The 26,226-nt window shown below is 31.7% G+C and overlaps 2 protein-coding genes across 2 annotated transcripts; both read right to left on the bottom strand.

The window, feature by feature from the left end:
- Positions 1 to 3,308: 3,308 nt before the first annotated feature.
- Positions 3,309 to 12,208, bottom strand: LOC139498675 (F-box only protein 5-like). Its single transcript, XM_071287188.1, has 5 exons — positions 12,029 to 12,208; positions 6,797 to 7,535; positions 6,222 to 6,321; positions 5,436 to 5,576; positions 3,309 to 4,938 (listed from the first exon to the last, which is right to left on the bottom strand). Exons 2-5 carry the CDS (start codon positions 7,525 to 7,527, stop codon positions 4,696 to 4,698), a joined length of 1,215 nt encoding a protein of 404 aa, XP_071143289.1. The 5' UTR covers positions 7,528 to 7,535; positions 12,029 to 12,208; the 3' UTR covers positions 3,309 to 4,695.
- A 12,520-nt stretch (positions 12,209 to 24,728) lies between these two features.
- Positions 24,729 to 25,724, bottom strand: LOC139497653 (mRNA export factor GLE1-like). The gene has a single exon (XM_071285883.1). It carries the CDS (start codon positions 25,722 to 25,724, stop codon positions 24,729 to 24,731), a length of 996 nt encoding a protein of 331 aa, XP_071141984.1.
- Positions 25,725 to 26,226: the final 502 nt, after the last annotated feature.

Below are 26,226 nucleotides of genomic sequence, written 5' to 3' on the forward strand. Positions count from 1 at the left end.
TGATGAAGGGATTTTTCACTTTCTATTTTGGAAACGTCAAGAATTTTTTCTTACTAGTCCGTCGGGCATATCGGATTACACATTTTAATTGCCCGAGGCGTAAATTATCTAGTCCCGGGCGTCGGGCTAGTGGATTTTTTAACCCCTGATATTATTAATTTTGAGAAAGTGTCAAAGTGAGTTTATATTGCCTATTTGTTTTTACACACACTAAGTTTGAAATATTCTATACATACTCTGTGCCATCCTCTATGAGTATAAAAAAAAATAAGGAGATGTGGTATTGATTTCAATGAGACAACTGTCAATTAAAACATAAGGACAAAGATGTAAACATTTACTGTTACAGGTGACCATACAGACTTCAACAATGAGCAAATAGATATAAGAAGATGTGGTATGAGTGCCAATGAGACAACTCTTCATAATAGTTACAAGTAGTAAAAATTTAACCATCATAGGTCTAAGTATTGCCTTCAACAGCAAGCTTTAAAACCCATAAAGAATAGAAAACTGTAAAAGGTAAGTTGGGAAACAGTTTAAATATGAAAACCAATGGCCTGATATATAATCAAATTTATAACAAACAATGCAAAACAAATATGGCAGACAGCAACCAACAACAACTGGATTACAGGCTCCTTTCTTGGGACAGACATATAGAGAATGATGTGGTTTTTTGTTGAGCCTGCAACTTTTCTCGCCAAAAGCTTGACATATGGATAGTGATCCGGAAGTGGTGGCGGCGGTGACGTCCTTAGCTAACTCCTTTTAAAAGCTTTATATTTTAGAAGGTGGAAGACCTGGATGCTTCATTCTTTGTATATGGATGCTTCATGTAACGAAGTTTCCATCAGTCACATGTCCAATGTCCTTGACCTCATTTTCATGGTTCAGTGACTACTTGAAAAAAAAGTTAAGATTTTTTGTAATGTTAAATTCTCTTTTATTATAAGTAATAGGATAACTATATTTGGTATGTGCATACCATGCAAGGTCCTCATGCCCGTCAGACAGTTTTCACTTGACCTCGACCTCATTTCATGGATCACTGAACAAGGTTAAGTTTTGGTGGTCTCAGATACTTTAAGCAACAGGTCAAGTATATTCGGTGTATGGAAGGACTGTAAGGTGCCCAACTGGCAGGTGTCATCTGACCTTGACCTCATTTTCATGGTTCAGTTATAGTTAAGTGTTTGTGTTTTGGTGTGTTTTTCTTATACTGTATGCAATAGGTCAACTATATTTGTTGTATTGAAGAATTGTTAGCTGTACATGCCTGCCTGGTGTGGTTCATCTGACCTTGACCTCCTTTTCATGGTTCATTGGTCAATGTTTAGTTTTCTTGGTTAATGTGAAGTTTATGTGACAGTTGTAATAAAGCTTTATATTTTGGACTATCAACATAATATCAATGATAAGTAAAGAAGGCGAGACATTTCAGTGTGTGCACTCTTGTTACATGAATGTAAACAATAACCTGTCTTCTAACCTTTGACAGTGAGGTTACAAACCAACTTATTTCAACTGTTGTAATCAGCTTGAAGGATCTCATCTCATCAAATCAACACCAAGCATGAAAAAACAAATAACAAAAAGTACAGATCTAAGAGTACTAACAATAGTGAAAGTTATTCAAGGCCCAATTTGACCTAAAATATAAACAGTCTAGTCTTAGCCTAAAATGTCTATCAGAACACCTCGATCAAATATAGTCAGTGTAAAGGCTTCTAATCCAATTTGAATGAGAAAATGACAAAATATGTACTTGTACTGACAGGATATAGGACTGCAAGTGTTTATACATGTAGTAATATCTGTGTTAATTTATACCTATATTAAAACTAAAATTAATCATACCAAAAATAATAATTTCTTTCTGAAATCAAATTCGGGAAGCAAAAGCAATAAATAAGAATGTGTTGAACTAGGTTGTGTTTTGAATAGCTGTTTCTTTTTCATTACATTATATAGTAAATGTTTGCATCAATTGTGTTTTGTTAACCCATTCATTCATCTTCTTGCTCTTATACATAACCGTAGTCAAAATACAACAGATAAATCCATGGTTAACTAGCTAACTAAGTACCACAGTATATATTTTCTCCCGATTATTGATAACATTGTAGTGATGAACCTGAATAACTTATTAGCTTATATTCACTTCATTTGAACTTTGGTGGATAGATGTCTCATTGGTAATTATACCAGATCTTCTCATTTTCATAATAATAGCCAGTCATTTTTATAAGTCCAAAAAGCTATAGGTTCTACTTTTCAAGTGTCAGCTAGCATAGTTCATGTAATGATTTTTTGCTTGAAAACAATTTTGATAGAACATTTGTTTTCATTTAATTTTTACCTCAATGTGCACCTTCTTCCATATCTTATTGTTAATTACCAGATTTAAAATTTGATGGTCTATAATTTCTTCTTTTTTTGACAAGAAAAAAAGAGCTGGACATTTTGTTTTGTTTATTGTATTGGTTAACTTAATAGTCATGTTGTTTCCAGTTATTTTGTTTTTGATCTCAAGGATGTATGTTCCAATTCCAAATCGACTTTTAGTCATTAATTAAAGGCACAACCTTTTCAATCTGATTCCACAGATTGTGCAGTTTCTTGTTTGTTTATGTCAGAGGTAGATATGGTAGGTTGCTGATATTTAGTAATTTCATATGCAGTACATGTATGTAATGTAATTTTGTATGCTGTTACAAGTAGATCAGATTTTTTCTACTAAACATTGTGAGAACTAGTCATGCTTCTATCAATTTGGAGTAATCAGGTTGTTTAATGTTATTTTTTCAGATAAAGGGAGTTTAAAAGTATATTGTATGTAAAGTCTATTTGTTTTACATGATCATACATGCAGTAATATGGTAGTCCATCAATTATCTGTTTTGTATGTGCTTTATTTTGCCCCAGTGCCTTTTTTATGGATAGTAAAACTTTGGTTCTCGGGATGTACTAGTGTATTTTCCATCATGTATTAGAATGTAAAAAATCAAAGGTAAAATTTTACTTCTTGTGGCTTAACCATTCTGCTGATAGGTAAAAAGTTCTAACACTTTGTATTTCAAGATGAATACCGGGGTATCTGTAATCTGTATTCACCTTGTAGATTTGCTTTTTAGATCATGTAGATATTGCATGACTATTTTTGGCTGCCATAGACATAAATTTCTATACCCAGTTGCAACATGGCTGCCAAAGACTAAAATGGTTGCATGTCAATGGCAAAATGGAACACTTTTACATAAACATACTTATATGTATATCTTATTATCTATATAATCAAAACAAGGTGTAAATAAAATAATTTTATTCAGTAACAAGAGATTCAAGGAACACAATCTATGGTGGATATCATTTTGAACACATTTGTGGCAGATATTATTTATGAACACATGTCTGGTCATTATAAATTGAACACATTGGTGTTCCCGTCATTAAATAATAGCTTACTCACTTAATCTGCGGACACATACACAACTACTCCATCAGATACATTTCCATCTTTTTTACACATGCACACTACTATATATACACTCAATTTATTGATTCACTCATGCAATCCAATGACGGTATCATTCATGTTTTCTCTTTCACAATTTCATATTTCTGAAACACATTCTATACCCCTCTTGATTTCTGTCATAGTGATGAGCACTATAATTTTTCACAACCCTGTAATTTCATTTAATTTCTGAATATCTTCTCCAAAAAATCAACAAGTCATATAAAAATGCCCTTTCTGATTGTTGATTTTAATGAATGTATATTCTGTTGTCAGCTTTTTCAAATATCAAAATTTTTAATTTTCCAATTTGGAGAATACCTCTGATTAGTACGTTCTTTTCAAATCTATTCTTTAATACATGTACATCAAAATCTGTTATCTCTATATATGTAATCTACTCTTGCATCAAGTCATTTCTCCTTCTCATTCATACAATACATTCAAATAAAAGTGAAATAAAAAATAACAAATAAAAATAATATGAAAAAAACATTGTATAAAATATTTACTAGAACAAAGTTTGCAATACATGCAAATGTAAAAATAAGTGTATAAAAATTAGAAACATAAAAAGTTTACATATATTGTGCATACATGCATATTTTCTTAATTTCCCTTTTTGCCTGATTTATGATATATATGTTAATAATATATATCAGACAACATATCTAAGCTTTAATGCTACTATCTTTTAAATTTCTATAAGAAAAATTGACTTAATAAGTCTTTAAAGCACAATTGAATTGCCAAAAGTTTTGGTCATTGTGAAAGTATTAAATAGCATAGAAAGAAAAAAAACTTTTAAAGTGATTATTCTAAAAATCATTGACTAGAAATAAATATCTAAAAATGTGTGCTTTTTAAAGGCTCTTTCAATTCACCGGCTAGCCCATCTTGGACTTTTTGTTGCTGAATCTTGTCAGCTCATCAAAGAGCTATTCCTCCATATGTGCCCATCATGGAAAATGGCCAACCTTTTTTTCCCCAGCTGCTCAATAGCAAACTGATTTTCTATCACAAAGTCATCTCCAGTGTAAAGGGAAATAACTTCATTTTCTCTTGGTCTCCTAATTGGAGACAACTCTACCTGGCCATTCCTTCAGCTAACTCCACAGCATTGCTTGCTGGGATATATTGCACTTTTAACCTGCAACCAAGAGTTGCCTTATGAGCTACAGTCTTCTTAGATTCTTTTTACTCTTTTTACCTCCTATAGACGTGGTCTTTGCCTTCTTAGGTGACATTGGTACACACGGTTTTGAGCCATGAAAATTGTAAAAGCATTTGGTACAAAAGTCAAACAAACAATCCATGTTTTGACACTGTCCTCTTTCCTGGACCGGTAATACTTTGGACACTTTGGAACATTTCGGACACTTTCTTAATTTTTCATCATTCTTCAGAGAACTGGCAGCCTGCAAATAAAAGACACTATGAAAAGCAAGAAAACTATTTTATATTCATAATGAATTTGTAGGAATACCATAACTGAATATCAATGTATAAATATTTGATATACATGTATGTTTCTTTTTTTATCATTCTGTGCTAAACTGTTTTATGTCAGCTTTAAATGCAAAGAACATTAATTTTATACTTTGTTTTTATAATTTGAATTTCTTGACTAATCACAACCTTTCACAATTTTTGATACCTTTTCTAACATTTAGAAAAGCTGATGTACATTAATTTGAAGAAGAACTTAGCTGATTTATCTTTGTGCAAAATTTTTGGAACAATTTTCTGGCAACAACTTTTCAATATCCCATGGCCAGCACCCCTGTGTATGTTGACATTTACAAAATGTCTGTCTTGACTTTTGGGTTGTGGTCTTGGGTTGCTGTCTCAATGACATATTCCACATTTTTTTTAAAATATATACATTTTGATTTATAATCCTTATTTAACATACCTTTTGAAATAGATTAACTTTAATAGAACATGGAGTCAGTTGTTTGGTTAGTTTTCCTACAAGCTGTAGTGGTGCCAATGTGGTCTGACTATTCGTTAACCCTCGGAACTGCTTTGGTGGAGATCTTTTTCCTGCATTCTCCTAAAATCAACAAAAGAAATGGTAAATTTGTTTGAAAATGAAGTTTCCCTGAAACAGACCTATGTCCATCATTATTATTAAGAAAATGTATTGTCTGAAAGGTAATCATGGTAATGGGTACAAATGCTTAGAAGATTTCTAAAAGCAACAAAATAAAATAAAATATACAAGGTCACAACCATATGTATGGATTGCTTTATTAAAAAAACAAATGAAACTTTCATTGGTAGGAGAAAAAAATGGGTCATCTGTTAATATTAAACAAAATGAAATCTGAATGCGCAGAAGTACATGTAAGTAAATGTGTTCCAAACCATTTTACTTGCCATCAAACATCATGGCATATCTATAGTGTGGCCACATTTTGTTTGTATTTTGAATTGCTTCATCATTATCAGTTTTTTTTTAAACTCATTATAGAAATATTTTCTCTTTGAGTGTGAGACTGAATTTGAAAGAAAAAAAGAACTTTTAATTTGCATTATAAAAGGATAATATTGTTTTTTGTTGCTTCTCTTCTTTACAATATGATCTTAACATGCTTTATAAAGCTTGTTTTACAACATCCTATCAAAATGTATTTGTTTTCCATAATTAAAATATAGTGCAGTTTACAAAATCTTATCATTATTGAAGGGATTTTACCTTGCCAATGATCAGTCTGTCTGTGATGGATCTCTTTCTTTTCCGACTGACTGGATCACCATTACATACTGTCTGCCATCTTCTGCTCACCTCACACATACTGAAAAGGGATATGGCCATTAGATCAGCTGTATATATATGTATACAATTAAAGATATACTAGTATTACTACAACATTTTTTTAGGGGTCTATGTACACATATACATGTACGTTTAGACACAGATTACACTCTTATATTTAACAATCATTGTGCATGTATATTACATGTACTTCACTTGTACATGTTGTAACTACATAATTCACAAAGATGTTAAAAGCACTTTTAGCCATTTCCATAATTTTCTCTCTTGACAAAGTGTTTTTACAAAAGAATTTATTTTCTTCAGTTTTATGTATATATTCATATTTGTCAACCAGTGTCTTTTTTTTAATGTTGAGATGAGTTTTCTACAGTTTTCTTGTTGTTGAAAAATTTCATATAACTTTCATAACTTGATGAAGTATATTTTATGGCCTAATCATGCTAATAAAAGAAAATGTATTACTAGCTCATGACCAATAGTTAGATGTATACCTGCATAAATCTTTTGGATCTAAGTACTGAAGTATTGCAGAACAACTTATGTTTCTATCCGCTAGTTCTGAGATGATGTCCACATGATCAAGGCCCATCTTCCTTCCAATCACTTTTTCAGGATATATGGGTGAAAATTTAAGCATAACTTCATCAAATCTTTCCACTAAACTTGAAGTGTAATCGTCTGTACCAAGTTCCATGGGACAAGGTTCAAGGTCGAGGTTTAAACTGTAGGATGGAATGCTAACGGACTGCCTCTTACTTCTTTTACTTTCCCTGATGTCATCACAATCGTCTATTGAGTCAGCGAAAAATGTGGAACCTGGTGTTTCAAAGAAACGATTGACTTTGACATTAAAAGCACATGTGTAACTATCATCCAAACCACTATCACCTCTGTACTTGTACATATCATTAAAGTTTGTAACAGGAGTACATTTATCATTTCTACAAACTGTACTTGGAGTACTCATACACATTGTTTCGTCACCACAGCATGAGTCTGTGAAGGATTCATCAAATCCTGAATCATTGACTTGACCTGTTGACATTGATCTTGTGACCTTGGGCGTCTTCTGGTCAACCATCTCTCGTGTTAGAATTGGAGTAGATGTGCTGACAGACCTCATCTTTGCTGGATTGAAAGGTTCCATACATGTATCTGAACGGAAATCTGTTGACATGAGCGGTCTCAGGAATGGTAACGGTCTGTGTAACAGGTCATCCATTCTTCAAACTAAAAGAGAACAAGTATATATCATAATTTAAGTTACTACCATGATTACCCTTATGAAGGTACATTTCATGTTTATTTGTACATCCTGTACAATATAAGAAAGTTTTTTTACTATGACTTATAAGAGTGGGTTACATGTATGTGTGCAAGTACAGTAGCTTAATAATGCTTAAACAGACAGCAAAACTTAATTTAAAATAGTTTGTTAGCTTTGATTTAAAGCCACCAAAATTAAACCACACAGCTAGCTTTTTTGATGTGAGAAGTTTCTGACTTGTAAGACTTAATGATAAATCATTAGAGCACATGATTGCAAAATGTTTCCATGATTGAATTATACAATTATACATTACACTGTGTATGCATAACAAAAATAAACATGCTAACAAAAGTTTTCAAGTTTTCAGGTTTGTCTCCCTTTAATACAATGGAATCTATCACAAGCACTTACAAAAAATGTATATATATATATATAATAATATTTTTAAATTTGCATTCTGTACACCGTGTTTATTTACTTTTGCTATATATATATATATATACAAAATTGACTTAGGGCTATTCCAGAAAAAAATGTATGGGGGGGTTGGAAGGCACATTATATTAATAATACATGGGTGATGGGTATTAGAGCAAATTTTCACACTATAGCGCACTATAATTCTAAATTACAATTGTCTGGGTGGCGGGTGCTGACAAAAACTGCCTTCCAACCCCCCCCATACATTTTTTTCTGGAATAGCCCTTACATGAAAATGAATAAGGTTTTCCATCATTTAAAAGTTTTAGAGAACAAATGTACATATGCAAACATATATATAGCTGTGGGTTGGTAAAGTGCCAGATAGAGAACTTCTCAATTCTTGATTAAGTTATTGTTTTAATTCATTCCAGTTGTGTTAATTGAATTGACACATATATTGCAACTTAAATATGAAGCATTTGATATATACTCATAATGGGCAGAAAATACCTATAAACTGTCAAAGTATTAAATTTTAAGTATAAGTACAAAAATGAAACACATGATGTGACAGCTTGGACAAACAAATGCTTATATATACAATGACAGCTTGGGGTACACAACATTGGTAGAGCTTGGACAGACAAATGCTTATTATTGACAGCTTGGGACAAAAAACAGGTGTGTACTCAGAAGATTTAGTTCTATGTCTGAGAGCCATAATAAAAAAAATATACTTATAATTCCTTAAAAGGGAAGACAACACAAGTTTCAAAATGTCTAGTTTTTTTTTAATTAATGGGGGGACACATGATTAATATGATGATAAAAATAAAATATTTTACATCTATCCTTCTGTCTAAGATAAGAAGATTACACATCCTTAAGAAACAAGAATAGTTTTACATTGTAAATTAGTTAAAGCTGATTTAAAAGAATATACAAGCATGACAGGTAAGATAAAGCAAAGTGTTTATCTGAACAATGTCAGATTCCATTTTTTACATTTTAAATAATGTAGCATGTGCACTACACAGTACTTAAATAATGTATTGAATGGTTAATTTGACCCATGTCTTCTTGGTTCTTTCCAAATTCTTAAATATCACCATTGCATGTTTAGATCATTATAATAGCATAATTAGGGGTATCTTTCTGACAATTATTGATGTAAATTCAAACCTAAACTAGTAATTTTTCACACAAAAGACCCTCATCATCTACCTTGAACAAGTCGATTATCACTTTTAACATATATATATTGTAACCTACATTTAATTTCATTTTTTAAACACATTCATAGAAAAAAGTGAATAGGGAAATGCACATGTAATTTACATTATGTACAGTATGTGGTAAACCCTAAAAATTAAAAATAACATTTACTTTCATCAGCAAGTTTCTTACCTTATTTAAAAATATTACTATATATTATAGAATAAAAACTCAACAGAGGTCAGTACTTCCTCCTTTACCAATTTTTTTTTTATGGTCAATCTTCTCTTAGACATTTTAGAAAATAATAATCCCTGATGATATCATAAATGAAGATTAAGTCTTGACAAAAATCTAAGTAATAAAATTCATAATCACAGACCTTATCAGTTGCTTATCAGGATATATCAGTTCACCTTGTAAAAAAATCCTTTGAAAATGTAATACAACTTTTTTCTTGATCAAAGGTCTTTTTCACATTTGATTACAAGATAGCAGATTTCTACAATTTTTTAACAACTATATAGCTATTAAACTAAAGATTGACAATGAAATGTAGGACAATATGCAAATGACCTGAGGTGATTAAAGGTAATTATGACACTTGCATTCCTCAGGTAATGCAGATCAAATATTTTGTCATTAACTAATGAACTTTCAAATAACTGATTGACACTGGTCAATTATATAATTACTTTCATATCTTTGAATTCATAACATGTGTATATGCTGTTTTCTCATTTTAACATTGGTATTTATGTTCTGTGTTTCATGCTTGCATACATTTATAAGTAAACTAAAAAATAAATCAAATATGACTAAATTGAATCATGGTACTACCTTAAAATGATTATTAACTAAAATCTAAATATTTACTTCAATAGGTTTAAAAAAGTTTATCATTTCTTGTTTTAATTTATAATTTTATTATCAGTTTTTGAAATATTAATATATGGAAGACTAATTCATTGATAAACTAAAGTCAATTTATAAACAGTTTATCAAAACTTCACAATGCCTAGGCCTGGCCTGGTAAAATATATTGCCTCAATACATCATTAACTATGATTAAGATTAAGAAAAGATAATGCAATTTTAATATGGATTCTTTTGCATCGTTTAATCTTCCATTTGTTATCATGCAAAAAATTGCATGTTCTAACCCTGTACTCAGATATTATTTGAAATGACTTCATACAAGTATGTCATAGATAACAAATATATAGTGAAAATACATGTTGGTATCCAAATGGGTTTATTTCAGGGAACAGAAAGTTATGAGGAAGACCTTTAACCAATTTTGAAATTAGACAGGGAGAATATTTATTTTTACCATGTTTACTCTGCATTGTTTGTGCAAATTTTTAAAGCCAGTTATTTTCAGTTCTTACCACCCACTACATTTAAAAGGGGGGTTCCTAGCCCAGGACAAAACGGGGGGGGGGGGGGGGGGTTCCAACTACATGTTCCCATAAACTAAATGGGTATTTTTAATTATATATAAGAGGTATTGGATATTTTTAATGCATTTTTTAACCAGTTGAACATTTTACAGGATTGTTGGTTTAATACTGTTTAAACTTTTCTGAAAAAAACCTTTATCTGCTAATTATTTTGCCTAAAAGTTTGAATTTTTGAAAGGGACTCATACATTTAGTTTTTCATTTTATTGCTTCTAATTGTCTCATTGTTAAAAAAAACAGCTTGGGTAAGGGCTTCATTGTTTCTTATGAAGTTTTTGAAGTAACTATCTGTATGTGATTAATTAATTGAAAAGAAAAATTATAAAAAAACGTCAGTCATAGAATGTTGGGAAAGCAGAGGCGGATTTAGGGGGGCCTGGGCCCCCTTAATGGGAAAAAAATTGGTTGCTTATATAGGGAATCATTGAAGCGTGACTGGAGCGGGCCCCCACTTATGAAAAATTCTGGATCCGCCACTGGAAAACTTTTGTATTCTAACTGCTTGATACGTTTTAATGCATGCTAAAATCTAGCTGCGGAACCGTAGCTCTTAGGTCCTTATGTTATTTTTTGACTATTTGCGGACCATAGTAAAAAAATAACATAAGGACCTAAGAGCTACGGTTCCGCAGCTAGCTAAAATCCAACCCCCAAAATAGATCATGAATTTATATTTTTAGTAATATTTATATTTATTATATCAAATATTATTGGATGCAGAATTGACTTTAAATAGGTGCCCATTTGACTTTTTCTATATGAGGGGGGATAGGAGGGGTCATGGTCCCCAAATCCAGGGCTTAAAAACACGAAATCCCGAGGTCCAAATTTGAAGAATAAAAATCCCAGATCCCGAAATTCGAAATAAAGAATTCCCGGATCCCGCAATCCCGAGCTTAAAAACACCCGATCCCAGAGTCCCGATAAAGGTCCTATCCCCCCCTGGATGCAGATTTGACTTGTATCCGTTAAACCTAGGGTATAGTCTCAGGTTACACTTAAGAACTCACTATACAGTTTATAGAGGTGTATAAACAAAATCTGCAGATGTTATGATATAAATCAATGATTTACAGGTATCCCTTCCTGACTTTGCCAAATATTCTTTCAAATCATACAAGATGTGACTTACTCACAGTCTCACGTTTATTCAAAATTTTTAAAGAATCTTAAACAATATTAAAAGGATTAAGGCATAAATTAAACTCGTTGATTCATATCTCATATCAAAACACCATTCTTTCTGTAAAAATTATGCAATTTTAATTTTGTAAACAAGTGGGCTTGGTAGTGTCAAAGCGGGAAGGTTGGGACTTTGGGACACGCAATCAGTGCAACCAAAAATGACTTACCATTCAAAATTGATATAAGAATCGTCGAAATCAATACGCTAGGTAGTGAAATGAGTGTGTAAAAATATAGATTCAACAGTTAAAATGTTAAAATATATGCACAAATGTCTGTTTTCAAATATTTTTCTTCAGATAAAAATTGATACTTTCAAAATATTCGCCAAGTAAATTTGACCAATCAAATCGTTCTTCTTTCGAGTCACTCCGAATAAAGAATTGTCATAAGGATAAGTCTCGAGAAAACCGAAAACTATATACTCTCGCGAGATATTATTTGTTTACAATTTTAGAACTTCCTGTTTCGGAGAAGCAAAAACGAAACAACGTGCAAGTTGACAAATTTGCATTATTTCTCCTAATTATTTAAGGAAGACAACAAGTAAAGACACAAACTGCAGTATGTTTCAAATTCATTGATTTATCTTACAATGTAGGGAAATATTTGAAGGAAATGTCATCTGATATACAAAATTTGGAAAAATATACAAAATCCAGAAAAACACCATACAAGATCATACAATGATTAATAATAAAAAGTCAAATCTTGAAACATAAGCATTTAAAGATAACATTTTTTGTAATATAAATGATTTATTTACAATGAAGCATACAGACGCATTTATACCAAAAAAGCACAAACAAATCAAATATATATATATATATATTGCATGGGAGATAACTCCAGTTTATAGGCAGTAGGTCTTTTCATCATTCCAGTGATCAGGTAGGGCGTGCACCAAGTGCCAATTGCGCTTTTGGACCAGAAACGGCGCAAAGAGTGACATTTGTAAGCGCCCACTTGGTGCACAATATTTTCCTCTCTATTTTATGTTTAAATATGGTAAAATGGATTTCTGATTGTGGTTTCGTGTCAGTACTGTCACCTTGTTAATATACAAAACTGTGTAGAATTCCCGCCAATGATTGGCGCATCACCTGTCTGTGCGTACCCATGCAGGTAGGAATAGTCAACACGCTAGGCAAATACCCAAAAGCCTTTGTTCGAATGTAATATTTGTTTACATGAAAGGCACTCAGTCAGGATTCTACTTCATCAAAATTATCTCCCCATTACGCCAGTTCATTTTCACAATCATAGAAATGGAAGCCATTGTAGGGATGGCACGCTACTAATTTTGCTCTTGGAAACCGATAAATATATCCGCATTGCACCATTACGATCCTTATATATGTCAGTTGTATTTAAAAAGACAAATGTATCAATTAGCTAATGAGCATCAGTTACATTGTAATAATCTTGTCTGCATTGATTTAACTTAAAATTATTGTCTGATCAGTTGCCAAGTGGAATTTTTGAAAATTCATAAACATTTAAAAAAATTCTAATTAAATTTTTCATGGAAGGGCAGACTAGATTTTTTTAGTGGTTGAAGACTATAAACCCTAGTTATCACACACACAAAATTCTAATTTTTGAAGATATGCATTTTCATCATCCAATTTGAAAGACTGTCGTCAAGTACTTTCAGTAAAAACATAGCTTTTCGAACACACCTACTCTGTTTTTGTGATTCATTAGATAGGTATTTCACTTGACCCATATATTTCATCTTATAGTACTGTGATTGTTTTATTTTATAAAGTCAACCTTTAGCTTTGGTTTATAAAAATGATAAAAGTTGAAGCGAGACAATGTATGAAATATTCTTGCTTTGTACGATATCAAAACAAAATATTCAACTCAAACACGCCCTAATATAGAAAGGTGCACTCGATTTTCTTTTTTCTATACAATTGTTACCCATTTGTTGGAATTTTTTCATGAGTTACATAATAGAAGGGCTGACACGAAAATTACTGAACAAATAGATTGAAATGTTTTCCATCCATGGTAATTTTTAGCTCACCTGGCCGAAAGGCCAAGTGAGCTTTTCTCATCACTTGGCGTCCGTCGTCGTCGTCCGGCGTCGTTCGTCGTCGTCCTGCCTTAACTTTTACAAAAATCTTCTCCTCTGAAACTACTGGGCCAAATTTAACCAAACTTGGCCACAATCATCATGGGGGTATCAAGTTTAAAAAATGTGTCCGGTGACCCCGCCAACCAACCAAGATGGCCACCATGGCTAAAAATAAAACATAGGGGTAAAATGCAGTTTTTGGCTTATAACTCAAAAACCAAAGCATTTAGAGGAAATCTGACATGGGGTAAAATTGTATATCAGGTCAAGATCTATCTGCCCTGAGATTTTCAGATGAATCAGACAACCCGTTGTTGGGTTGCTGTCCCTAAATTGGTAATTTTAAGGAAATTTTACTGTTTTTGGTTATTATCTTGAATATTATTATAGATAGAGATAAACTGTAAACAGCAATAATGTTCAGCAAAGTAAGATTTACTTATAAGTCAACATGATCGAAATGGTCAGTTGACCCCTTTAGGAGTTATTGCCCTTTATAGTCCATTTTTAACCATTATACGTAAATCTTAGTAATCTTTTACAAAAATCTTCTCCTCTGAAACTACTGGGCCAAATTAAACCAAACTTGGCCACAATTATCATTTGGGTATCTAGTTTGAAAAATGTGTCTGCTGACCCCGCCAACCAACCAAGATGGCCGCCACAGCTAAAAATAGAACATGGGGGTAAAATGCAGTTTTTGGCTTATAACTCAAAAACCAAAGCATTTAGAGCAAACCTGACATGGGGTAAAATTGTATATTAGGTCAAGATCTATCTGCCCTATAATTTTCAGATGAATCGAACAACCCATTGTTTGGTTGCTGCCCCTGAATTGGTAATTTTAAGGAAATTTTACTGTTTTTATACGATTCAAATTTTTCGTCGTATATAATTTATTGCTATCACGTTGGCGTTGGCGTCGTCGTCGTCGTCGTCCGAATACTTTTAGTTTTCGCACTCTAACTTTAGTAAAAGGGAATGGAAATCTATGAAATTTTAACACAAGGTTTATGACCACAAAAGGAAGGTTGGTATTGATTTTGGGAGTTTTGGTCCCAACATTTTAGGAATAAGGGGCCAAAAAGGGCCCAAATAAGCATTTTCTTGGTTTTCGCACTATAACTTTAGTTTAGATTAATAGAAATCTATGAAATTTTGATTCAAGGTTTATGACCACAAAAGAACGGTTGGGATTGATTTTGGGAGTTTTGGTTTCAACAGTTTAGGAATTAGGGGCCAAAAAAGGGCCCAAATAAGCATTATTCTTGGTTTTCGCACAATAACTTTAGTTGAGGTAAATAGAAATCAATTAAATTTAAACACAATGTTAATGACTACAAAAGAAAGGTTGGTATTGATTTTGGGAGTTTAGGTCCCAACAGTTTAGGAATTAGGGGCCAAAAAGGGACCCAAATAAGCATTTTTCTTGGTTTTCGCACCATAACGTTAGTATAAGTAAATAGAAATCTATGAAATTTAAACACAAGGTTTATGACCATAAAAGGAAGGTTGGTATTGATTTTGGGAGTTTTGGTCCCAACAGAATAAGGGGCCCAAAGGGTCCAAAATTAAACTTTGTTTGATTTCATCAAAATTGAATAATTGGGGTTCTTTGATATGCCGAATCTAACTGTCATGACTGTGTATGTAGATTCTTAACTTTTGGTCCCGTTTTCAAATTGGTCTACATTAAGGTCCAAAGGGTCCAAAATTAAACTTAGTTTGATTTTGACAAAAAATGAATCAGTTAGGTTCTTTGATATGCTGAATCTAAAAATGTACTTAGATTCTTGATTATTGGCCCAGTTTTCAAGTTGGTCCAAATCGGGGTCCAAAATTAAACTTTGTTTGATTTCATCAAAAATTGAATAAATGGGGTTCTTTGATATACCAAATCTAACTGTGTATGTAGATTCTTCATTTTTGGTCCTGTTTTCAAATTGGTCTACACTTAAGTCCAAAGGGTCCAAAATTAAACTTAGTCTGATTTTAACAAAAATTGAAATCTTGGGGTTCTTTGATATGCTGAATCCAAAAATGTACTTAGATTTTTTATTATGGACCCAGTTTTCAAGTTGGTCCAAATCAGGATCTAAAATTATTATATTAAGTTTTGTGCAATAGCAAGTCTTTTCAATTGCACAGTATTGCGCAATGGCAAGAAATATCTAATTGCACAATATTGTGAAATAGCAAATTTTTTTTTAATTAGAGTTATCTTTCTTTGTCCAGAATAGTAAGCAAGAAATATCTAATTGCAAAATATTGTGCAATAGCAAGATTTTTTTTTAATTGGAGTTATCTTTCTTTGTCCAGAATCAACTTAAATCTTTGTTATATACAATATACAATGTATATTCACTTTTTACTACCAACTGATAAATTAAAATAATCTTTACCATTCAGTGATAACAAGCAGTTTTTTTACATCTTAATATTTTATGATGTATTTAAATGAGTAGTTATTGTTGCAAACTCCATTAGAAATTTTAATTGAGATTAGTTTTGGAATAAGGGAAAGGGGGATGTGATTAAAAAAATTGGGTTCAATTTTTCTCATTTGAAATTTCATAAATAAAAAAGAAAATTTCTACAAACATTTTTTTGTGAGGATTAATATTCAACAGCATAGTAAATTGCTCTAAGAGAAAACAAAAAATTTAAGTTCATTAGAACACATTCATTCTGTGTCAGAAACCTATGCTGTGTCAACTATTTAATCACAATCCAAATTTAGAGCTGAATCCAGCTTGAATGTTGTGTCCATACTTGCCCCAACCGTTCAGGGTTCAACCTCTGCGGTCGTATAAAGCTACGCCCTGCGGAGCATCTGGTTGGTTATTATCTTGAATATTATTATAGATAGAGATAAACTGTAAACAGCAATAATGTGCAGCAAAGTAAGATTTACAAATAAGTCAGCATGACCGAAATGGTCAGTTTACCCCTTTAGGAGTTATTGCCCTTTATAGTCAATTTTTAACCATTTTTGGTAAATCTTAGTAATTTTTTACAAAAATCTTCTTCTCTGAAACTACTGTGCCAAATTAATCCACACTCGGCAACAATCATCTTTGGTGTATTTTGTTTAAAAAATGTGTCATGTGACCCGGCCATCCAACCAAGATGGCCGCCATGGCAAAAAAAGAACATAGGGGTCAAATGCAGTTTTTGGCTTATAATTCAAAAACCAAAGCATTTAAAGCAAATCTGATGGGGTGAAATTGTTTATTAGGTCAAGATCTATCTGCCCTGAAATTTTCAGATTAATCGGACAACCCATTGCTGGGTTGCTGCCCCTGACCTGAATTGGTAATTTTAAGGATATTTTGCTGTTTTTGGTTATTATCTTGAATATTATTATAGATAGAGATAAACTGTAAACAGCAATAATTTACAGCAAAGTAAGACCTTAAAATAAGTCAACATGACCCAAATGGTCAACTGACCCCCTAAGGAGTTATTGTCCTTTATAGTCAATTTTTAATAATTTTCATAAAATTTGTAAACTTTTACTAACATTTTCCACTGAAACTACTGGGCCAAGTTTATTATAGATAGAGATAATTGTAAGCAGCAAGACTTTTCAGTAAAGTAAGATGTACAAACACATCCCCATCACCAAAACACAATTTTGTCATGAATCCATCTGCTTCCTTTGTTTAATATTCACATATACCAAGGTGAGCGACACAGGCTCTTTAGAGCCTCTAGTTTTTAGAATCGGAGGTTATGCATTTTCTACATCCAACTTGAAAGATACCCATGTCGTCGACTTGATATCTAATTGTTCTGCTTAACTATGTACTAGATAAATTGACAACTTATGCAAATGGTGTTTTTAAAATAAAACACTTCTTAATTGAGAAGAAAATTGTAATTTTGTTTGTTTCTATTAACTTTTAAAATTTTTGTCACTATAGTAAACATTACCGTAAGCATTTATCGCCTTCTCTAACAAAGAGCTTCGATTCTTTTGTTCTATGTCAACCGGGTTTCCGACTGCACTTAAGTGTCCTTGGCAATTTTTGGGTGTTTGACACGTTTGAATATTTTGAAACATGCCTTTGGCGAATTGTTGCTGTGTCAATTAATGTCACTCTCTACTGTCATGACTGTTATTCTTTTTAATGTACAGAAGTAATATTAAAACAAGAAGTGCAGAGGAAATGCCTGAAAAGTCCTCTAATAGGGAACGTCTGGAATATAGTATGTCAATCGAAGAAGACCCAAATTTTATTAAAAAAAACATGAATATGAACACCGCAACAGTACCAGTTTTAACATTGTAAATAAAGGTTATCATAAATGTTGGCCTGTTTGGATGTTTGGACAAAGTTATTCATTGGAATTGAAATTATAAAAGCACAGGAACAATATCCATAATATCAATTAGAATCATACCAGTAACCACTACCTCTTATTGTAAACAAACGACCCACTCATTTGACAATATGGCCATTTAATTAAAAAAAAATGGCCCATTGAATTAATTTTTATATTTTTAGGGGGCCTTGTGCCCATAGAGAAAAAATCCTTGAAGATCACTGCATTCATGATCACACATAAATTGATTAATGAATTTCTGTTGTTTAAACGCCAAAAAAAAACGAGAAAACCATGGACCTTCGAAAGTAAAACTGACAATCCTAGTCAATTAAGATTTGAGTTGAATGCACCCACACGAGCCGAGTTCAATCTCACAACCTAAGACCACTTGGCCACCGAGGCCCCTCATACATAAATAGTAATACCACCAAACGCATTAACATGCATACATGTTCTGATCTTTTTGATCTTTGTTTTGATCTTTGTTATATATATTTCCCTTCTCATCCATGTGATCAAAGACAAGAACAATAGATACAGAACTTCTCATTTGTCAATGAGACATACATGAGTTCCATCTCAACAATGTTGATAACAAGACAGAATTGAAGGAAATGCATTGTCAAGTTTTGCTCTTGTGAAAATTGGAATGGCTTATTATCTCAATAAATGATTTTTTGTTTATTTTCAGGTAATCATGGAGCAAGCAAAAGAAGGATCAGCTCCTGCCAAACAGCAGACAATGATTTATATATGTGGGGGTAAGAAAAAATTACAGAAAACAATTATATATATATTAAAGTTTTTAATCTGGGAGGACTAAATATTTAACTGAATGCCAGTTATGTTCTGAATAAAAAATATTTTGCTTATCAATTGTAATTAAAACAAAAACAATAATTAACAGAAAAGTATGGTTAAATCATCTATTTTTTTTCTAAAGATTTTCTGGAGTTTATCTTCCTTTCTATGTTTACGTATGGTTGTTGATATGTCCTCTCACTGGGGGGCCCTTGATTGGAATATTAAAAAAAATGAACTTTATACATATATTTGATTTATACAAAATGCTAACTTTAAATTTACAGAGTGTCACCAAGAAAATGAGATAAAAGCAAGAGATCCTATCAGATGTCGTGAGTGTGGTTACAGAATTATGTACAAGAAAAGAACAAAAAGAAGTATCCTTTGATGTATAATCATTAATATGAACACAATTACTCAAAAATAATTACTCAAGAACACAGTTACTTAAAATGATCAATGGTATGCATTAATACACTTAACTTAAAAAATTATTATGATCACACAAAACTTGCATTGATTACTCATGAACACAGTAAATCTGAATGATTCGTGGGATTCATGAAAACACAGAAACTTAAAATGATTACTCATGAAAAAACTAACTAAAAATGATTACTCATTAAAACACAGTAACTTAAAATGAGTACTCATGAAAACACAGTAACTTAAAATAATTACTCATTAAAACACAGAAACTTAAAATGATTACTCATAAAAAAAACAGTAACTTAAAATGATAATCATGAAAGCACAGTTACTTGAAATGATAACTCATGAAAACACAGTAACTTAAAGTGATTACTCATGAAAACACAGTAACTTGAAATAATAATCATGAAAGCACAGAAACTTAAAACGATTGTCATGAAAACACAGTATCTTAAAATGATTACTCATGAAAACACAGTAACTTAAAATGATTACTCATGAAAACACAGTAACTGAATTTTAAAATGTATTCGATAAAAATAAATGGATGACATGGGGTACTTGCAACAAAGTAATGAAACATTGACCCTTATTTTGCGAAATCCACTTTGCGAAATGATCTTTTCCAGCAAAGAAATGAAACACTTCAGTAAGTAAAGAATAGAGTTATGACATAAAGCACATTTCAAATAATATCTAATATGTTCATAACATCAACAAAACTAAAGTTTACAATTATAATGTGAAGTAATAGAGTTCATTTATAGAATAAGGGTAATATTCTGATGATGAAGTATTTTGTTACTTTTGTACCAAAACTTTTTGTGATTGATTGATGTGGGCTAAATTCTTCAATAAAGGGGAGATAACTTTGTTCCTTAAAATCAGCAATCTGTGGTTTTGACTTTAGAATTTTCCTTTTTATTTTTGCTTTCATTTAGAGGATTTTTCTTTCTAGTTTTATGCTTGAAAATTCATACATTTTTTTTTAATATGGTCAGAGCAACTTATGGTTGAATTTTGATTTCTTTGCCGTACATTATATGATTATTTTTTACACAACATGTAAAAGAGTGTTTATGCCTAATTTCACTAAAAAATAACATGAATTGCAAATCACTACAAAAATTATGTAGAAATACAACTTACCAGAAATAAAAAAAATCTTATAAAGATTGATGAAAAAATAAATAACCCACTGTGCATCAATGACAAGCAATGAATATTTCATTATTAAAATTTTTTGTATTTTAAAGTTTTCAAAATTCAAATTTAAATATGAAAATAAGCTAAAGTTCATGGATAACCATGAATGTATACTGGGGCAGCCCCTCTTCCTACAGTGGTAAGTCTAGAAGTTAAACTTTTATCATATATATCTGCATTGTCCTTTCTATAGAGGTAGATGGGGAATGCACCTCAGATAAAATTAGTGTTTCTTTAGAGATTCCATACTAGTTTATAGATGTATAATTATATGGAATGTTTTATTTACATGATTTATAGGATGATTGAGTTAAAAGTGAAATATACTAAAATGCTCTTACACCAGATTCTAACTGATGTGGAGAAGTTTCATGTTAAGATGTGAAGAGTTGTTTTAATATCCTTAACTTATTGACAGTGATAGTGTTTGATGCCAGGTGAAGATATATACAAACACAGAACCTTTTAGAAATACAGACACAAGTGCAATTTGAGCAGGAGCTCTTGACAATTCAACAATCCTATTGGCTATGTGAAACATAACATTTGAATGAATATCAATGATTACATGTTTGTTTTATTGTTGAATGGAAACTTATAGTCAATAAATATAAAATAATGTATTATTACTTTAAAATATATTTGAGATCTTGCCTGTTGAGTGTGGACCATGAATGTGACCTGAACACATTTAATAAATAAATACTGGGTGTATACACAAGAACAACTGACCACATTAACTTTCAATCATATTTTTACTCTTATAATATTTATGAAAAATTACTTTCATTTGATTAATTTCTGGAGAAATTTGGTGTGGATTTAAGTGGAGTAGGGGGTGTTTTAGAAATATTCCATTTCACTTTAAAATCTTTTTAGAAACTCCACCACTTTTATAGATATTTTAACCATGCATGTTTCTATTAACCATTTAACTATAATAACATGTAATATAGACATGAATAAGAGTTCCTCATACAGTCTTTAACAAATATGAATACATCATGTACATTATGTCAAGCTCATATCATATTGAGCAGGAGTCTCTTGAAGTTGTGAATAGAACAAAAATAATCAAAGATCTGTTATATTTGGAAGTGCCTGCAGAGAGCATTTATGCAATTTTTTTATTCTGGCAAAACCTGGTTAATCTATTAAAATTCTTGATGGTTAACAATCATGTAGATTGGACTTTTGATGGATATTTATAGTTGTCATGTAAGCTATCATACCACATCTCTGCATTTTTTTCCTCACCTGAAAAGAAAGTTGAGTCCAGAGTAACTACCTGGTGGCGCTATAAATCATTTGTATAAAGCTTTAAATTTCAGAAGGCAGAAGACCAGAATACATCATAGCTTGGAAGCATACGCCTTATGATACAAAGTTTCCGTCTGTCATGTATGTCCATTGTTCTTCTTGACCTCATTTTCATGGTTCACTGCTTGAAAAAAGTATAGATTTTGGTCATGTGAATTATCATACTCACTTATTATGTGTAATAGTATAACTATATTTGATAATTTTGGATCCTTGCAAGGTTGTCAGGTCTGTCAGTGAGGTTTAGACCATTTCATGGGTCAGTGATTGAGGTTATGGTAGATTTCTTCAAAGATACTACATGTATAATTAATAGTTTAACTTTATATGGTTTGCAAAACAATTTGAAGGTTTACACATTTATCTGACCTTGATCTCACTTCAATGTCCATTAGTATCAAGTTTTGGTGGTTTTGTATGTTTCTTAGATAATATTAGAAATAAATCAGTTGAATTTGGTTGATGACCTGTCTGGCAGGTTTCATCTGACCTTAAGCTTTTTCCATGGTTCATTGGACAATAGTTTTAAGTTGTGGTGGTCTGGTCAATTCTCAGATACTAAATGAAGTACAGACACTGACTATATTTGGTGTATGGAATGAATGAAAGGTTTCATGTTATCTATCAGCATGATCAGGTTTTATGTGGCCTTGACCCAATTTTCTTGGTATTATACACATGTTAGTTTTCATGGTTGGTCAGTTTATCAGATGAAACAAGTATTCTTTTGGGTATTTCATGGCAAAACATAGTTCCCTACCAGTTAAAAATTCATTGTATGTGTATATAGTTCAACTTGATATATAACTTGTCATGGTGTTAATTATACAACAAGTATCAGGTCAATATCTTTAACAAAAAGCCGGAAAAAAATTCGAAATTAATCTGTAACTTGTCATGATAAAACCATACATCAAATATCAAATCAATATCTGGAAACAAATAGAAAAAAGTGTGGAAATCTGATTTGCTAACTGACAGATGGACAGACGAACAGACAGTCAGAGTGCAAACCTTAGGTCCATTTTGACTTCGTCGTTAGGGGGACTAACTATATTTGGTGTATTGATTGAGGTAAGGTGTATATGCCTGGTTTGGTAGACCTTGACCTCATGTATTTGGTAATGTAAAATTTGTGATACATGTACAAAGACTTAAGTTAAATATAAGTTCAATCAAAGGCACAAGGGGAGGAAACTCTGGATCATTTTGAAATAAGGCCTAACAGTTAGTAGTTAGAAAGGTCACTTTGACTTTTGTAAAGCTCTAGTTATCAATTGTCAACTTCCTTTCGGACTAATATTATGGCCCTTAATTGCCTCAGTTGGTGTTTAGCATGTGCATATTAAAATTATACAGGTATGCACTCATTTCACTTTCCATGCTCATAAAACACAATCTTACCTCACTGAGAATGAGATAATAAAATTGAGAATGGAAATGGGGAATGTGCCAAAGAGACAACAACCTGACCATAGAAAAAAACAACAGTAGAAGGTCACCAATAGGTCTTCAATGTAGCGAGAAATTCCCGCACCCGGAGGCGTCCTTCAACTGGCCCCTAAACAAATATATACTAGTTCAGTGATAATGAACGCCATACTAATTTCCAAATTGTACACAATTAAAATAATACAAGACTAACAAAGGCCAGAGGCTCCTGACTTGGGACAGGCGGGGTTAAACATGTTTGTGAGATCTCAACCCTCCCCCTATACCTCTAGCCAATGTAGAAAAGTAAACGCATAACAATACGCACATTAAAATTCAGTTCAAGAGAAGTCCGAGTCTGATATCAGAAGATGTAACCAAAGAAAATAAACAAAATGACAATAATACATAAATAACAACAGACTACTAGCAGTTAACTGACATGCCAGCTCTAGACTTCAATTAAACTGACTGAAAGATTAAGATTTCATCATATGAACATCAGGCACAATCCTTCCCGTTAGGGGTTTAGTATCATACCATCATAATATATGTAACCGAAGGGGCGTGGTTACGGGGTCATGATTTTATTCGTAAAATCATTAGAAAAACTATTACGCTATGAAAGTCACCAATATCAGGAACTAGTTGTTGCAGTTCACAAAAATCCAACACATTCAAGTCATATAATTTAATTCCAAGCCAAAAATCTAGTATAACATATACAAAGGATAACGTCAACACAATATGACTCCTACTGTATCTAATGGATCTTACTATTTCTCAGTATATTCTTTTTCAACTAAATTTACAAAGTTTACAATAAGTATTTATACTAGATATCAAAAATAGACAATACTCAATTAACATGACAATACTCAAATTAAAAATGACATTTCAAAACTTTAATCTATAAGTGACAGCATTCACATTAATTAATACAAAAGATAATTATAATTTATAATACTCATATAATCTCATTCTTTCAATAATTTTCACACCTTTAGTATGAATTAATGTCTTTCATATTAATTTCTGTAACTCAATAAATCTGTCTCAAATATTTGAAAATCATATGTCACTAATTAAGATTAACACATTATTTGTCTATACATGTAAATATTTAAATTTGTAAAATAATATCTTTTCTAAAAGTTCAATTTCTAAATAAATAATAAAATAAAAATTAAGTCCAAATTAGCCTGGTGACAAATGGCTCCTCCTCAACAAATAACACGTCCTCGTGTTAATAAAAGTTAATAAAAACGTCCTCTATTGTTCCTACTGTTATAATTAGAATTAAAAGATTGTCTTTGATTGTAACCATTCACTGGTTGATGCCACATCTGCTGTTGCGGTTGTTGTTGGTTTTGTTGTTGCTGTTGTTGTTGGTTTTGAAATTGTCTTATCTGCATTTCAAGCTGTACTATTTTTATTTCATATTTTTCTCTTTCTTCTTTTCTGCCCATTGTTGAATCTTTAAATAAATCTAATGTTTTTTGTAGTTGATCATAATCTAGTTGAAGTTCTAAATATATCGGATGTCTTTTCACTATTTCATTGTACTCTACATCAATTTTGCTTTTCTCCAAATATTGTTGTTTCTTAAAATCATTACTCACTGTAATTATCCTTAAATTTTCAGTCCTTAAGAATTCATTTTGCCAATAAAGATCATTAATATTTAGGTTGTCTGGTGTTGATTTAAATTTATCCAATTCTTCTCGAAATTCCTCATTTTGTTTAACATAAAGTTGAGCTCTTTCCCACATTGTATGCAATTGTTCTTTTAGGTTGCTTATTTCCTCATCTTTCATATTATGTTGATCCTTAATTTTTTCACCATTGATATTTTTCTCCTTTAATTTTTCTTTTACCCTTTTTAGTTCCACTTTAACTGAATGATTTGTTTGTAAAACACTTACGAAGGCTGCATTTCTGATATTAGAAAATGGCAATTCAAACATTGGCTGTTTTCTGTCCATATGTTGAATCCATCTTGATCTATCCCGTTCTGTTCTTCTTTTACTTTTCACTTTGGTTTTCTTTATTGTTGTTTGTTGTTCTTTTGCTTTCAAAGACGGTATACGAGCAAAACACATTCTTGCATAATGTCCCTTTTTTCCACATTTGAAACACATTTTAGAATTAGCAAAACAAATTCTGTTATGTAATATTCCACATTTGCCACACACGCGTCTTTGACTAGGAAAGTTCCAGAGTCTCCATTGAGGTCTTAAATTAATATCCATGTTGTTAGATTTGTTGATGAAACTGGGAACACTCACTTGCTGCTATTAAAGGTACTGGAATCGTTGTTGAGCATAGAAGTCAACGTGCCCGGGTCCTCCACCATAATGTAACCGAAGGGGCGTGGTTACGGGGTCATGATTTTATTCGTAAAATCATTAGAAAAACTATTACGCTATGAAAGTCACCAATATCAGGAACTAGTTGTTGCAGTTCACAAAAATCCAACACATTCAAGTCATATAATTTAATTCCAAGCCAAAAATCTAGTATAACATATACAAAGGATAACGTCAACACAATATGACTCCTACTGTATCTAATGGATCTTACTATTTCTCAGTATATTCTTTTTCAACTAAATTTACAAAGTTTACAATAAGTATTTATACTAGATATCAAAAATAGACAATACTCAATTAACATGACAATACTCAAATTAAAAATGACATTTCAAAACTTTAATCTATAAGTGACAGCATTCACATTAATTAATACATAAGA

This window comes from Mytilus edulis, chromosome 12, assembly GCF_963676685.1.
Source record: "Mytilus edulis chromosome 12, xbMytEdul2.2, whole genome shotgun sequence".
Taxonomy (NCBI): domain Eukaryota; kingdom Metazoa; phylum Mollusca; class Bivalvia; order Mytilida; family Mytilidae; genus Mytilus; species Mytilus edulis.

Excerpts from the sequence above, each read along its gene's own strand:
- LOC139498675 (XM_071287188.1), bottom strand. The coding sequence starts at position 7,527 with ATGGATGACCTGTTACACAGACCGTTACCATTCCTGAGACCGCTCATG. Across the intron at positions 6,322-6,796 it reads GATCCAAAAGATTTATGCAG|TATGTGTGAGGTGAGCAGAA; the intron begins GTATACATCTAA and ends ATCCCTTTTCAG. Across the intron at positions 4,939-5,435 it reads AAGTTAATCTATTTCAAAAG|GCTGCCAGTTCTCTGAAGAA; the intron begins GTATGTTAAATA and ends TTTTATTTGCAG.
- LOC139497653 (XM_071285883.1), bottom strand. The coding sequence starts at position 25,724 with ATGGATATTAATTTAAGACCTCAATGGAGACTCTGGAACTTTCCTAGT.